Source organism: Solanum lycopersicum, chromosome 11, assembly GCF_036512215.1.
Source record: "Solanum lycopersicum chromosome 11, SLM_r2.1".
NCBI classification, from domain to species: domain Eukaryota; kingdom Viridiplantae; phylum Streptophyta; class Magnoliopsida; order Solanales; family Solanaceae; genus Solanum; species Solanum lycopersicum.
In genome coordinates, this window is record NC_090810.1 from 57,801,134 (window position 1) to 57,818,298 (window position 17,165).

A 17,165-nucleotide genomic window follows, 5' to 3' on the forward strand; every position below is an offset into this window, starting at 1 on the left:
TAACATCGTTTTTCAACTCAAAAATCAAATGACAAAATGCTTTACAATAAATAGATGATAGATGGATTCACGGTATACAATCAATAGATTAAATTGTCAAGGTCTTCCTTTGTCTTTTCTAAGTTATACAACCACTTTTTTCTCTTCTAATTTTCAAAATAAAAGAAATCCATAGTTATCGATAGCTAAACGAGCCTTTGACAATATCATTAGTTTACTCTGCAGCAAAATAATGTGGCCGTTCATCTGTCAGTTCAGCTGATCTTCAGTTACACCGTGCATACACATAGTAATCTACTTGTCGCCATAGATACTATTTCGTTCACGAGCTATACTTATAAAGATCTAATCAGTGAACCTGATCTTCTTTGGTGCAGCCTGAATTGCACCCACCTGCAAATCACATTGTAAATGTTAAAAATCACTTTTATGCTTCTCTTTAAGAGTAATTTCAGAAGTGTTGCAACTGTCTTGCTCTTTTTCATCTGCTAGACGAATAACAGAGGCCTCGTTTCTACATTTTTGACCGGAAGAGTCCTCATGCAAAGTTTTATTGTAAAACATAGAGAGTTGTTCATGTACTAAGTAACATGTCTGGAAACCTATTCTTTTAAATAATGGCCGTGTCCAACTTGTCCGCAAGCCGATTATTCATCAGGTACTGCTATCTCTCACATGTCTAAAATGCTCTTTTTGGTTCTGACAAATGTGGCTATCTAAGAACAGATTTGTCAACCATAATGCCTTTTTTGCAGTGTTGTATGTTTCTCATGGAACTTGTTTTTTTTCCTCGAGTTTATACAAGAAAATCCCTCAATTTGATGGATTCTGTCATCTAAATCTAGTACTAAATTCGGATGTTCTGTAATTTTCTGATAGCCTAGGAAATTATCTGCATATGCATGTAACAACCTTGTGTTGATCTTCCTTCTAATTGACATGTTAGGTACTTATTTCCTTCCTTAATACCATGCTCAAAAACAGTAGTCATTTCTTATGTTATGGAAATCCTATCCAAGTAATTGTCAAATTAGCAAACAGGTAGTTCCTAGACCAGTTTAGTAAACATGCATAAATAAGTAGAATTTGCAGCACAAGATAATAATGTGAAATGTAATAAAGAACATTTGCTATTACCATTTCTGGGCACTCGTAATCAATCCCAGCTGCCTCGATCCTCTTTCGCCTCTTTTTGTCACGTTTTAGAATTTCTCCAACCAACTTATTATGCTCTTCCAATGTTCTTTCCTGGATAATTATCATCACTCCATAAGTTTCACATTTAAACCAGTTCAAAAAACATGTATGTCAAACTTTGCACCATTATGGAAAAGCGATAGAGAGTTCATATATAACTAAAAGCAATGTCTCTCAGTTTTTTGCATATCATGTAAATATCTGAATCACACACATACAAGATCAAACACTACCTTGTCCTGACGCTTCCTTTCAATTTTAACCCAGTCCAACGGTTTGTACCAGCGGTTCACACCTTTCCACCTAGAACCAAATATACAAATTAGAGCTGTACCTAAAAAGAGGAGGAAAAAAGACGATAACTTAAAGACACCACTTACATATGCATCAGACTATTCGATACCAAACTCACTCATAATCATAATGCACAAAAATTTTGCAAGAAAAATGACATAAATTTAGTATAGAACATTATATGTAACATAATGGTAAATTCCATAGAGCAGAACTGGCATTGTGGAACCACACGTCAGTGGGATTATTCAGAAAGGAGAACTCTCTAGACCCTAGTTTAGAAATACATCCCTGTTTACACTTGAACCAGCCACAATATTGCTGATTGTCATCAGGTTGCTTCTGAAGGTGGAATATCTCAGGTTAGTCTTTTCCATTGATAATTTTCAAGCATTTCAACCCCGTAGTACTCGTATCCATCTCTTGGTAAAAGTTATATATCACTTGGAATCTTAGACCAAGAGCATTTGGTTAAGTCGTTAAGAAAAGATTATTTTCCATCAATTCAACCCACCACTTCAGCAAGCTGATAGTCTTTTGCAAGGCATTACCGTCTCTAAGCAAGGAGTAGGAAGGGGAGCAGATTCAATTTAATACGAAGTGACAGTATTCCAGACTAGTAGTACCTTACTATTGTATCAGCCCCCTACCCACCCAACCCCAAAAAAAAGGGAGGGGGGAACGAGAAGAAAAGAGCTTTAAAGTACTTTTAAAAGCAACCCAAGAAATATGAAATTTTAAAATGAATATCATTTGGCTTAAAAAATGGAACCCTTACAATCTGGGATGAACATGCTCAGGAGGAATAAGACGAACTTGCAACAAGTGCTCAAATAATAGATAGTTATGCATGGTATCCGCAACCACTTTAGCAACCTGCAATTGTCCAAAAACCCAAGATAAAGATCAATGGGAAGAAAATGACCAAATGGATTCTCTAAATATGGGTGCGTAAACTAAATTACTCAGGAATAGGAACAACCTCAGGGGACTCAAATTCTATGAAGCCAAAATGCTTTGATTTTCCCGTCTGTCATGAGGAAAAGACACAAGAAAAAAAAGGAAATAAGAGAAGAATCAAAAGATTACCACATAGAGAGACAATTAAGTAAAGTAAAAGTGTATTATGGACTTAGAAAATTGAAGAATATATCCAACACGAATCCCTTTACTGCAGAGGCCATATTGTTGAAAATTATGGATAGTGTTCTTGTCACGCCTAAACTATAAGAATTTCTGTGTAATTTCCAACAATTGGACCACAATTTAAATACTTTGAAGAGATATATATCACAATCTTAACGTGGAACTTAACAAGTCCAGAGCATCTGTTAACTTCACCAATGATAGACTAAAACATCCCATAAGGAATGGAAGAGATATATCTATTCTATTTTTTAAAGAAGAATAAATCTGGTGAAGGCGTGCTTTTTATTGGAAAATGTGACAGGAAATAGGGAACATCAATATTCACATGCAGAATCATAATGTAGTTAAGCTCCACCACATGTCACATTCTAAATTCTAAAGTCACTGCAGCTATCCGTTTTTAAATACTATGACTAATCATAGATGATAAAAAAATTGTCATCACTTTTAGGTACTTGAGCGAGCCCATTCCAACCAGCTTGGGTCTTTCTAAGTCTTAAGTTGTCAGATTATAAGTTGTGCGGATTCTTCACTTTCAATGACACACCCTTGTCGGGTTCTCCAAAAATACACTACTTTTGGAGAATATGGCACGCACCCATTGACATTTGAAGAGTCCGAGCAACATAGGTCAGATTGCGACAACAAGCATATGATGAAAGTAGGTCAAGAAGACAAAACTAGACAAAGATGTCAAAGTAAACTGATTAATTAAAGATAAGGAATCAGTAGGAGTATTCACCTTTTTATTCCTTGCAAGTCTAAGCCTCTTAATTGTACCAAATTGCTTAAAGAAACCTAAAGACAACATCAGCAGAAAATGGCACAACGAAAGTTATTTAACTTTGTAGTGTTACAAAGTGATGCAAAAGCTAAAAAGTTGTAGAAAGGGGATGTAAAAACTCAATGTGAGAAATGCAAACCTTCCATTTCATTCTCATAAAATCCATGTGGAATCCTTCCAATATACAATATTGTCGCTTTACTTTCCCGTACTTCAGTATCCGGGAGTTTTCTTGCCGGCCCACCTTCCAATGGCTATTACATAAAAGGAAAACAAGTCAGAAAAAGCAGGCCATCAGAGAAAAAAAAGTCATCTTCTTTCTTCTTTTCTTATACAACAGAGCTGCTGATTGACTACAGTAAAGATACCATAGTTTACTAAAGAAGATAAAGGAACCACACGCAATGTAGTTTTTATATGATCCAAACAACTCATACTCTTCTATGTGGAGAACAATTGAGCATGACTTGATACCCATTGCCTGAACTTCACATACCAACATTGCCACATCTATTAAAGCATGACCCATGCTCAGTGACACTTAAAACCAGCTACTCCCTTTGTTCCAATTAATGTGACATAGCTTGACTCGAAATGGAGTCTAAGAAAGAACGAAAGATTTTTTAATTTTATAGTTTTTAACTTTTAAACATGCTATGACATTTGTGGGGCTATATGTCTTTTGATACTTGTGGTCTTAAAAACATGCCGTAGCATTTGTTGCTTTCCTTCTAAAAAAATGGCATAACATTTGTGAGGCTATAGAAGCTTCTCATTAGGGAAGTTCATATTTAATTTATTTTGATATATAGAATATGTCATCTTTTTGTATGAACTAATAAAGAAATAGTGTCAACATAACTTGGAACTGAGGGAATACTAATTTTGAATTAATGTATGCTGAAATGTTTTAATTATCTATTTCTTTTCAAAAGTAAGATATACATTATTCTAAAGATGTTTCAGTTATCTATTTAGTTTTCCATTATTATATCCAAATGTTTTTTAATCAGGAATCTCTCGTGAGAGTTTCAAACTAAAATTTACATGATATCACTCTCGTAAAGAACTAAAATATTTCAAGTACTACATAATATCTTCTTTTTGAAAAAATAATGGTGTCCATGCCAGCTCGTGCCAAGTACTCCGCCTTATATGCAACTACATCTTTTTGTTTTAGATCATGAAGCACTATTAGAGAACCAGGAAACTATTTTTCTTTTACAAATGTTCTAAAGTCAACAATTCTATCTCAATTGTAAGATGAAGATTTTACATGCTTTACCAGGATATTATATGCATATAGGCTACTTCTATTAGAACTGACCTATAAGTAATTAAGAATGGTGGCTAGTTCCATCAAATGTCTGGGAAACTATTAGCCAACAAAACAGTTACTCCATTTTTTCCTTTAAGTTCCCTTTCCAGTCCTACATAGCAAACATCTTCTAACGATCTCCCAACAACCAAATAGATAGAGTTTCCAACCATCACAACACACATTGAGTCATTTCAAACATATATACCAAAAAGACAAACTAACATGTAATATGAAAGAAACTAAAAACAACAACAACAAATCCAGTATAATCCCACAGGTGAGGTCGTGAGAAGGTAGAGTGCATGCAGACCATACCCCTACCTTGAGAAGGTAGAGAGGCGGTTTCCTAGACCCTTTGGCTCAAAGAGGGAAAGATATAAACTAAAAACATGAAGGGAAAAATTGTTCTAAACGGTTCTCTCATTCTAAGAACTTCTTGAGCATTGAGGAGCTTTACTAACTTTAATATACCAGAAACATACCAGAAAGTCAGCAGCTTTATCTTTAGAAACCGAAGAAGCTGAGAATTCGTTAGCACCCTTCTTCAACTTCTTAGTTATGCTTTTCTTCCTCCCTTTGGCACCCATCTCTGTCAAAACAATCTTGGTAGACACAAAAGAAAACTCATTACTTACACAGGAAGTATGACATGTTGACCATTTTAGACTCATTTTATCACATGGGTAGCAAGTAAAAATGCAAATCACAGAATGACAAAAGAGCCACTATTATTTGGATAGGTAGCCAGGAAAATGCAAATTCTGCCTATATAGAAAAATCCTAGTCTGCCTAAAATTTTCATTAGAAATACAACCAATCACAAATATGGACCTATTTATCGAATGGATAGCGATTAGAAATGTGAATTCACATGTAAAATCTTAAACTTAGAAAAAAGAGCCACTATTTCCTGGAGTCGAGGGTGTATCAGAAACCAACTCTATATCTCCCAAGGTATGGGTAAGGTTTGTGTACGTCTCTACCTGCCTAACCCCAACTTTTGTTGGTTGAAAAAAGAGCCACTATTAGGTAGCCAGAAAATTGCAAATCATACCTAGATAAAAATCCTTGATCAACCTAAAGAGATTCATGAGTTAAATTAGAAATCCTACGATCACAAATTTAGAACTATTGATCAAATGGACAGCCAGTACAACTTCAAATTAATATGTAGAACTCTCAAACTTTAACTTCGATATAACAAAGTCTGGACACCACTCAAACTCTTCCCCACTCTGTCTCCTGGACACCCCACACTGACGTTACACTAAATTTTGGAAGTATCAAGATGATCATTTTGTAACAAAACTACAGTGTTCAACTGCCACAGTAAAGTCAGATTGAGATGTATAGACGTGCATACTAAAGATGTAGTGTTTGCATGACAATTGAAACCGACTTTGAGTGTCTTTTTATGTATTCTGACTTCAAATAAACATGTAAAAATCATAAACAACCATGAAAAACAGCCAAAATTATTCACATTGGTAACGAAAAGAATAGCATCAATTTAACTAATTTTAAAAACACAGCTAAATTTGCTCTGTTCATTGCAATTATAGATAAGTATAGATGAAACTAATTACCAGAATTCACGAAGCTGAAGAAGGAGCTGCCGGCCGCCGGAAAAAGATATAGAGGAGGAGTAAAGCGGAGAGTGGCGGTCACAGGAATATAGGCTAACCTATGTTTGTCGAGTTTTGTGTGAACTAGAAAAAGTGTATATGGGCTTTTTGAATTTAAATTCTATTGGGCTTATGAATGTGATATTGGATCCAGATTCGTAAAACGGGTTTAAACGACGAGCAAACACAAACGTGAGAGCAAGAAATTACGCAAGTAATGAACGACCACAAAGGAGGAGGGAGGCAAAGGGTTAAGTTTGGGCGGGACATAGTGGGTTAAGACAATAATTGGGTCAAGACTCAATCCAATCCAAATTTGCTTTAGGTTAAAAAGAGATGGGCCAAAATGGGTTAGGTAATACTAAGTTATATAGCGGGTCAAGATTGAACTCAACCTAATTTTTACTAGACTTAATTGTGTTATTTGTTCTTTTAAACTATTTTTCATACCTTATAAAAATATTTTTTTTCTTTACTATGGCTATATATAACATATCAAATTGAAAAATAAGTCTCTTATAAAAATTCTGACAAGATCTCTTATGAGTCAATTCAGGTCAGATTCGAACCAAGTTTTCAATGAGTTGAAATATGTTGGGTTGAGCTAATGAATGAGTCGGTCAACAACTCACCCAAACTTAAAAAGGTTGACGGATTTGTTGAATCCATCCCATTGTTTTAGTCAACTTTAGTTATTCAATTGGTACAAGCAATTGTTAAAAATGAATAGTCATTGGAGTTGAAAAGAAAAGATTTGGTAGTTGGCAAATTGGTAAGATTTGCAACCATTTTTGACTTTGCTATGTTTACATATGTCATTAGTGACATAGGTATGGTTTTATCCTTCTATAAATAGAGCATTCTTGCTCATTTGTAGAACACACCAAGTTAGAGAGAAAACTATTTTGAGATCAAAGTGAAATATTTCATAGACTATACAAGAAAATAGTCTGTGAAGAAAAATAGAGTGTGAGCGATATTTTAGTAAGACGGAAACCAAAAGAGTGTTGTTCCTTTTGAGTGTGTAGTACTCACTTTGAGTATTGTATTCGTGACTACACAGTGTAAAATTCCTTACTATAGTAATATCAATTGCTCCTCTTAGTCCGTGGTTTTTTCCCTTACTCAGAAGGATTTCCACGTAAAATTCTTGGTGTCGTTATTTTCCCATTTTATTTCCATTACTTTTACCATATATATTTTTGTGTTTGTCCGCGTTTTCCCAACAGGATTGGGCGGGTTAAGTTTAGTTTACCCCCCTAGCAAAAACCATGCTTTCAAACACATAACCCAATTCTGCTTGTATTTTATACAAAGAGAGTAAAAATGTTAAAGAAACGATGTAATTACATTAAGTCAAATAGTTTAATGAAATAAGACCTTTTGTTATTATCTAACTATGAATAAGATATAATAATATTTAAATATAAATCAAGTCAAACATTATATTTAAACTAATAGGTAACAATCATCCACAAGTTCAGACATATGGTTAAAGTCTGATTGTTTTAATATGCTTGAATTTGCTAGCTGCAATTGTATGTACAGAAGAATTTGCTGCAAGTATAACTGTATAACCCAAGTATATCAAGCCAACTAAAATTAAAATGAATGATTATGAATTTCAATTTTCGTGATCTAACATGTAAAAAATAATTTAATATAAGTATCCAAGAAAAATCAAACCCTCATTGAGGAGATCGACGTTTACGCAAATTTCAATTTTATGGCTAGATCAAGAGCCTATTTTGTTATTAAATTCTTAATAAATATTTCTTATATTTTTAAATAACTCTTTAATATAAATACAAGATCTTCACAAAAATTATTAGCTTTTTAAAAAATCACGCTTTATATCCTAAATCCGCCCAAACACTCATTTGTTATCTTAAAATATATGTACTCCAACAGTCCAACTAATATGAGTGCTATATTTGACTTTCACCTAAATTAATTAGAAACACCCTACACCAATAGAAGGATTATATCAATTGTCAACTTTATCTGTTCTTATTACTCATAGTCAACCCTATTAAAAATATCAAAGTCAACACAAGAATCTGCCAAATGTCAAATTAATTGTTTTTGCAAAGTATCAAATATAAAAAACGAAATACAATGAATCGTTAGTTAGATCAGAATATGTAATGGATGAGATAAATAAAAAAAAATTATCACATAGACGAAATAGTTATGTTTACTTCTTTATTAATATTTTCTGCCACGAAATATGAATTTTTATATATATATATATATATAAAAAAAAAAAAATAGTGTGTTACATAAATGAGTCAGCCTTGTGGTTAGTCTTGTAGCCCCAATTTAATTGCAAAATATCTTATAACTGAATTGTAATAAAACTATATATGTCAGCTCATCACCAACTAAACATTAACCAGACAATTAGTTAACGAATTATTTTTTCTGTCCCTATTTAGTTGTTCATTTTAAAAGTGACATACATATTAAGGCAACAATTATTATCACAGGTTAGTTACAGTTTTATCCTCAACTTAAAAGATTATGCAACTCCCTAATTATAATAAATGTATTTTCTGGTTTCAAAAAGCATGCATTACAATTTAGTAGTACTACAATTTTTGTAGAATTAAATAAGGGCATATTATGGAAAAAAAAATTATTGTTCTTTCTTGATTTGTTAAAATGGACAAGTAAGTAGATACAAATATAAAAAAAAATATAAACAAATAAATAGGAACAGAAAGAATAATAACTAACTAATGAAACCAACGACAAGTAATTAATGTACTAGATTCATTGTGTGATATAGTCAACTAATGGACCAAGTTCATTATGTGATGTACTTGAACATAAAATTTAATAGAATATTAGTTTCTTCTATTTAAATTGTAATTTACCTATCATATTTAGGGGAGACCTATATATAAAGATATACTTTTGGCATATAAACAAATTAAGAGATGAGATGGAATTTGTTGAACCAGTGGTGATTATAGAAAGTCAAAATTAAATTGAGCACTCGTGTACCAACATCAGGCAAATTTTTATGAAATTATTATTGAAAATATAGTCTCACCTAAGAAAAAATCCTACCTACTTTGGAGAAAAATATGGCAATATAATACAAGCAAAAGGGTCTGAAAAATATTTAAATTTTAGTCAAAACTATTGTTATCATACTAAATTTTATGGAAGACTTTTTTACCCTTTTACTATTTAATTATGTATTTTAAAGGTATATATGTGTAGACGTGGACATATTATTATGTATAATAATGCAATATCATAATGTCCACGTGAACACATATATACCTTTAAAATACACTATTAAATAAGTGTAGTACTATGGAAAATTAAAAATTGAAAAGCTTTCCTATGTTTAAAGCACTAAAGTTGTCCTCAACTAATTTGGTTATTCGTTTGACAATCAAAAAGTGAAATTTGTTACGAATAAAGAAATAAAATTGTGAATTTGTTCAATCGAAATTGTTCGTATCATATAAAAGATCATTTATTTGGTAAAAGTTTAATGTGGAAGTGACGCTCTTCAACACCGATTTTTATTCCATGCCTAAGACTAAGAGTGTGTTTGGTATGAAGGAAAACATTTTCTGGAAAATGTTTTCCAATTTTCTCATGTTTGGTTAGGACAAAAGTTTTGGAAAATATTTTCCAAATCAACTCATTTTCCTCAAAATTTAGAAAAATGACTTCCCTTCAAAAACTAAGGAAAACATTTTCCATGGCTCTCCTCCAATTTCAAATTACTTTTTTTTTGGGAAAAACATCAATTTAAATAAATATTTTTAATTTCAAAATTTTATTTTTTCATCTGATCCTTGATCCTTGACCCTAGCCCCACCGACCAGCCCCCCCCCCCAAACCCCAACCCTCCCCAAAAAATTAATTTTGTTTTTTAAAAATATTTTCAACTTCAATTTTTTATTTTTAAACTCCTACCCCTCCCCCCCCCCCCTCCCGGCCAGCCCCTACCAGCCCCCACCCACCCCAATCCCCCAAAAAAATTAATTTTGTTTTTTAAAAATACTATCAACTTCAAATTTTTATTTTTTCACTCCACCCACCCCCACCCAAAAAAATAATAATTTTGATTTTGAAAAATATATTCAATGTCATAAATTATTTTTTACTCTAGTAAAAATAAAAGATGTCTCTCAAAAATATTTTTCATTCATAATCAAACACTAAAAATCATTTCCAGAAAATATTTTCTACTCACCAACCAAACATAAGAAAATAAGTCTAAAATCTACTTGTATTCCAGGAAAACATTTTCCATGAAAAACATTTTCCTCCATACCAAACACACCCTAAATGTTGAAGTTAGTATGGATAATATGATTTGGGGGATCCAACATCAGAAAATTAAGAAAATAGATGTACTATGTTTCGATATACTTTAACAAAGATATATACTAATTGAATCCTAAAAACTAATTAAAAAAATACGATTGTCCAAACATTACAATGAGACAATGTTATCACAGTCCAATATGAGACTCTTTAACAATTACTAAAAATTAATATTGTGAACTGTGGAGTAGTAAATGTCCATCTTTAATAACATATCTTATTTTGAATCCTAATTTGTATAATCATTTTTATATAGAGTATTTTATTGTCAAATCCCCAAAAATTTAAATAATCAAGGCCTTAAAATAAATACTAGACATCCAACGAATGAAAAAGAGAGCGTTCGGGAAAATAATTCGTAATAGTGAAAGTTATGCAACAGAAGAGTACTATACCAGGCACTTTTATTTTTTCTTCAACTTCATATAGAAATTCAATTTGACAAAAGAAGATTTTATATATATATATATATCAAAAGACCATAAATTCACATAGTTTTTGTTTTTTATTATAAATTTATTTTCTACTGTATCGATTTAACCATTTTTATAGGTTTTTTGTGTCCAAGTTTTATTCAAATAATTCAAAACATAAAATGAAAATGACAACAAAATATTTAAAGTAAGTTGAACGTAAAAATGTTGGAATATGTGGCGACTATATGATACAATAATTTATTTTTTGTCAATCGTATTTAGAACTCTCATATTTTGTGATTATTTTTAATTTTTAATTTTAAAAGAAGGTTCAAAAGAAAATCCAAATAAAAATTATCCTCCATACATGTGCATGGTGATTTTTCAATAAAACTTTGTCAATCAATACGATAATAAATTAATAATAGATAAAATTATCTAGTATTATTTATGTTGGTATATTTATATTATACGAGTAAAATTTTATTTAAAAAAATTGAGTCAATATGAATATGTTTTAATTTGTATATCATTTTGTTTTTAGCCAATCATTAATGATTGCATCGAAAAGGCTATCTACATTGCACAATCTCGTGAAACAGTCCTTTTTAATGTAACACGATTTGCTGTGCATTAATTACTTTTCCTTTTTTTTTGTGATTCGTCATGTAAACAACTTATTGATAATAACTTAATTAACATATGCTTATAGGCACTATATAAAATGGTGATTGTATATCACAAAAAATTTTAAGTTGGCAAAAGACAAATAATTGCAATATAATTCAATTAAAAATACTATTTTATGATGAAAGTCGAACATATTGTTGTCACCTTAAATTAAAAATTTATGACCAGTTAATCACTTGGACTCAAGCTAATTAGTAGTTGATGAGTTTGAACATGCCATTAACCAACACATCCAATCTTTCATTATTCTTTTGTTCCTAATTAGTTAACAATTATATGCCAATTTTTTTTAATCTAAAGGAAAAACACGTATTGATTAAACAATCAATAGGAGAATAGGAATTCATAATATATTTCTATAAATACCTAAGTATGCCCTCACCACTAATTCAAACGAAATAGAAAATTTTTTGTTCTCTACTTCCCAATTTCTTTTCCACTTAACAAAAAAAAAAGGAAAAACATCATGAAGATTAAAATAGAAAGTTCAAGAATTATTAAGCCTTTCTATGAACACACCCCTCCTTCTACAACAAGCCACATTCCTCTTAGTGTTTTTGATAAGGTCACATATGAGGCTCAAATTGCTATCATATATGCCTACCACCCACCCACCCCACCAAATATCGCGATTGAATTAGGTCTTCGAAAAGCCTTAGTTGTTTATCGAGAGTGGGGTGGAAGATTAGGTGAAGATGAACATGGAAATCGAGTGATTCTCCTCAATGATGAGGGTGTTAGATTTGTCGAGGCATCGGCTAGTAGCACTCTAGATCAAGCAATGCCTTTCAAGCCTTCGCCTTCTTTGCTTAGCCTACATCCTAGCTTGAAGGATGTCAAAGAATTGGTGCAAGTCCAATTAACTAGGTTCACTTGTGGCTCCTTAGTGGTTGGTTTTACCGCGCACCACACGGTAGCAGACGGTCATTCAACTAGCAACTTCTTGGTTGCATGGGGCCAAGCTTGTCGAGGCCTCAAAGTCAATCCTCTTCCTTTGCATGATCGTAGTATTTTCACCCCACGAAATTCTCCTCTTTTCGAGTATCAACATAAAGGGGTTGAATATATGTCTAAGTCTAAAAAAGAACATTCACTCAATGAAGTTCATCATATATCTGAAGATGTGGTTGTACACAAAGTTCATTTCACAGTTCAATTTCTCGCAAATCTTAAAGCAAAGGCTTCTTCAATGAATGGAAATAACAAGCCTTATAGCACCTTTGAAAGTCTCCTTGCCCATTTATGGAGAGTCATAACCAAAGCCCGCGGGCTAAGTGGATTTGAGTCAACCCAAATAAGAATCTCAGTCAATGGTAGAACCAGGTTGAACCCAAAAGTACCCAACGAGTACTTTGGCAACTTAGTCCTATGGGCATTCCCAACAACAAAAGTGAAAGAACTATTACGAGAACCTCTGCCACACGCAACAAAACTTATTCATGACGCTATTGCAAAAGTAAACAACAACTATTTCAGATCATTTATTGACTTTGCTAACACCAAAGCTAAAGAAGAAGATCTTGTCCCCACCGCGGACATGAACAAGTACATACTTTGCCCAAATATCGAGGTGGATAGTTGGTTAAGGTTCCCATTCTACGACCTAGATTTTGGTACGGGTTGCCCGTACATGTTCATGCCTTCGTATTTTCCTACCGAAGGCATGATGTTTCTTATACCTTCTTTCGTGGGAGACGGAAGTATCGATGTCTTCGTTCCTTTATTCGAAGACAAGTTGCCACTCTTCAAGAAAATTTGTTATTCCTTGGACTTGCTTGAAGATTAAAAGCTTCAAATTATTAAAATTTTTCTCACTTTATAAGAAAAAAAATCTTTAGTTTTATTTATTCATCAATAAATGTCAATTTTGTCACACAAATTAAATGAGTCTTTTTAGCGGAAAAATTCCATACTTGTAACAATTTTTGTATGAAGATGAGATGTCAATTAAAATAAGATGTATTATTTACGTATATAATAGTTCATACACTATTGATCTTAAAAGAAAATTGAAATTATTTATGAACTTTGTCACTAATTTATCGACTCGTACATAACAAACTCCTTTAGTGATTTAACGTTAGTTCATCACTAAATAAGATTAACGATAAATTTTATCGTACAACTACATAATTTATCTAAAAAAATTTCCTAGTAACGTTTTTCTTTATTGCTTCTCTCTTCTTTTTTTTTATAGATGATAATAATATTATTTCTTTCCTTTTTTATTTCCAAAATGTTACTGTCTATCGTTGGGATCTCAATAATTTGTTTTGTCAATATTTAGAAGTAGAGGGTTAGCACGTATTCATATAAATAGAATTTAATAATGCATGTGTGTGTATCTAATAATTTGTTTAGTTAATATGTAGAGATTATTACTTGACTTTTTAATATTTGCCAATTGCCAGCACGTCAATGTTATGTGGCAAACTCTATAAGCAAAAATAAAAATCAATATGTATTCAAGTATGTATTAGCCAGACTAATACAAGTATTAGCCAGACTAATGAGTATTTCGAAAATTAGATGTTTATATTAAAAAGGAAGAATTAGTTCATGAATAATTACTTCTCACTCTTTCAAATTCTACCGATAAAATTCAAAATAATATTGGGAGTTTCATTATTTAAATATTTTTTTTAGCAAGGCGAAAGTCTTTATGATAAAAATGTTATATTACTATTTAAAATTATGTACAATTTAATTATCCCAAAAAATATATTCACATATTTTTTCTCATTAATCTAAACACCTTCCAACTCAATTAATAACAATTTTATTAGACCTAACTTGTTTGACTGAATTATATATAATTCTTGCACATGCTTAAGTTCAGACTATGCAAATGAAATGTTTAACAACACAAAGAAGTCATTTGAATATTTAATATATACTTCCATACAATGAATTTCAGACAACCTTAATTAGTTGTGATTAAGCACTAATATCCAACTCATCAGCTACCAACTAATTTTGGTCCACTATTTTAACTTCTTTTTTTTTTTTTATAATTATTATTATTATTATAACAATTATTATTATTATTAGATAAGGTAAGTAACATGATTTTTTTTTCTCCAAAGGTTCCCTCGAGGAGCTTCATTAGATAAGTCAAAGAAGCATGGAGGGTGTGAAACCTGACCACCGCATTACAACACTAGGAGTGAGGGACATCATTGATTTCCACCTGGTGTTTGGAGTCCACATTGGAGCTCCGACTAAACTTAAATCGCGCACGCCCATTTAGGGATGGCGCTCCCACAATAAAATTTTCTCCATACTCGAGACTCGTACCTGAGACCTCTGGTTAAGGATTAAACACTCCCATCAGTGCACCACAATCCATGTTGATATATTTGAAGTATTGAGCAAACAAGTGCTTCTCGATAAAAGCATATATCTTCTTGAAATTGAAAAGAAAAAAATTATTTTAAACACTTCAGAATTTTGATCAAACACAAATTGTTGTCTACTGATGCGAAAAATATTTTTTAAATTGAACAGTCAAACAAAACGGGCTACCATCCAAAAGTTTTTATTATTATTATTATTATTATTAACAACCCCTTCTGATAAAACCTATTTTTCAAAAAAAATAAAAAATTAAGAAGTTCGGCCAAGTTATTACTAGTTCCAAACGTTTTTCCTGTAATGATAATTATTTTTCCTCGATACTAATCCAATATATCATCATAAATATGAGATGCATAGATAGAATAATTATGGTTATAAATTTATCTATTTTGAATTGGGCTATCAAGAATGTTACTAATACAAACTATGAAAAACCTAAGTGGCAAATAGTGTGGACTCATTTCTAATTTTATTGTCTTAATTGGCCAAAAACTAATTTCATTTTAGAGTCTAGTAAAAACATGTATGGATTTTGATGGACAAATAAATTTCTTTCATTTTTAATTAAATATTTTGAATTTGTATCCCAAATATAATAAATAATGTGTCACAATCCATATTCATAATACATATATATGATATAATTTTATCTTTCGAACTACACCACAATAAATGAATAACAAATTAAGCATATGTACCTTGCGAACTTGAGTTACATATGTCTAGTAAAACTACTCTTCATCCCCTCCCCCCTCCCCCCCTTCCTCCATTTCATTATGTGCACCTCATATTCAACTTGCTAGCCTATAAGTCTGTCAGTCTTACTTGATCTGTCTTCATCAACTTTATTTTTATTACGAGTGTTATACGATATAAATGTAAATTAATCAAAACATCAAATTAAATATTTAATACTAACGGAAGAAAAGTCTAATTGTGTAAATAAAAGTTGGCCACAAAATTTGGATAGGTATTCTCTATTTGATTTGATGCAAGATCTTTGAAAGTAATAATTTCATTAGTTTGCTTTTGAAAAACTTGTTGGTTTGCAAATTAGTTCGTTTTGTTTCATTATATATTAAACTTCTTTGACGATAGCAAAGGACAAATTCAATGCGTTGTATGTGGATTTATGGAAATTCAATAGCTATTCTAATTCTACAATTATGTTAAATATCTATAAATATTTTGATGTGAACTATTTTGTTATTATAAATTAACTTGAGATTGTTAAAAAAATTAATAAACTTTTAATTCTGAATCCCAGTCGACGAGTATTAATGGCACTATTCTAACATTTTCTAACAAGTCAACAAATTTGATTCCATTTTTCCCATCACAATTGAACAATTATTATTGTTAATTGTTATATATACGACTTATAAGTCAACATAACTCTAAAAGCTATTATCTGCCTATATATATATACATACACACATATATATATATAGATTTAAAAATGAACACCTATTACTTATTAGATTGAAAATTAGTCAAATCTCCTCACCTAATAATTGGTTAAACCTCCACGTGCATGAGTCAAATGGCATCTCAAAAAAAATAATTAGCATAATAATTCATTATCATTATTATATGTCTTGAAAGTTTATAATACGATCACTCATTAAACATAAAGTCGATGAGTAGGTAAAATTTCAAATTATTTATTAGTTGTATGGAAAAAAAAATTGTCTAATAATACAAGTTAGAAAAATATTGATGTCTTTGACAAAATGTCGGTGCCTTGCAATGACAAAAAAATGTGGCAGCCACTAATAGACACATTTGGATTTTTTTGGGTCTATTGTCCACCAAGAAATGAAATTATTCACTGTAATAATTTATTTTATTTTTATACTAAAATTTAAACTTTGACTATAATGATTTCTAAAAATTATATTAAATTAAGATAATATCGTTATTTTTGTTGAAATTTGAATTCTGGTCAAATGGTCCATTTTAATTTATTGAATATT

At 31.3% G+C, this 17,165-nt stretch overlaps 2 protein-coding genes across 2 annotated transcripts; one reads left to right on the forward strand and one right to left on the reverse strand.

Moving 5' to 3' along the window:
- Positions 1-24: 24 nt before the first annotated feature.
- On the reverse strand, positions 25-6,472 carry LOC101267087 (uncharacterized RNA-binding protein C1827.05c). Its single transcript, XM_004250949.5, has 9 exons — positions 6,332-6,472; positions 5,228-5,347; positions 3,564-3,678; positions 3,383-3,438; positions 2,474-2,521; positions 2,270-2,367; positions 1,431-1,500; positions 1,138-1,248; positions 25-393 (listed from the first exon to the last, which is right to left on the reverse strand). The coding sequence occupies exons 2-9, from the start codon at positions 5,330-5,332 to the stop codon at positions 346-348; spliced, it is 651 nt and encodes a 216-aa protein (XP_004250997.1). The 5' UTR covers positions 5,333-5,347; positions 6,332-6,472; the 3' UTR covers positions 25-345.
- A 5,648-nt stretch (positions 6,473-12,120) lies between these two features.
- Positions 12,121-13,810, forward strand: LOC101267379 (agmatine coumaroyltransferase-2). The gene has a single exon (XM_004250950.5). The coding sequence runs from the start codon at positions 12,299-12,301 to the stop codon at positions 13,616-13,618; it is 1,320 nt and encodes a 439-aa protein (XP_004250998.1). The 5' UTR covers positions 12,121-12,298; the 3' UTR covers positions 13,619-13,810.
- Positions 13,811-17,165: the final 3,355 nt, after the last annotated feature.

What these genes read in the sequence shown, in the direction of transcription:
- LOC101267379 (XM_004250950.5), top strand. Translation starts at nt 12,299, where the DNA reads ATGAAGATTAAAATAGAAAGTTCAAGAATTATTAAGCCTTTCTATGAA.
- LOC101267087 (XM_004250949.5), bottom strand. Translation starts at nt 5,332, where the DNA reads ATGGGTGCCAAAGGGAGGAAGAAAAGCATAACTAAGAAGTTGAAGAAG. An exon ending in GAGCATGTTCATCCCAGATT is followed by an intron (nt 1,501 to 2,269) that starts GTAAGGGTTCCA and finishes ATTTGGTTCTAG; the next exon opens with GTGGAAAGGTGTGAACCGCT. An exon ending in ATTACGAGTGCCCAGAAATG is followed by an intron (nt 394 to 1,137) that starts GTAATAGCAAAT and finishes TGTGATTTGCAG; the next exon opens with GTGGGTGCAATTCAGGCTGC.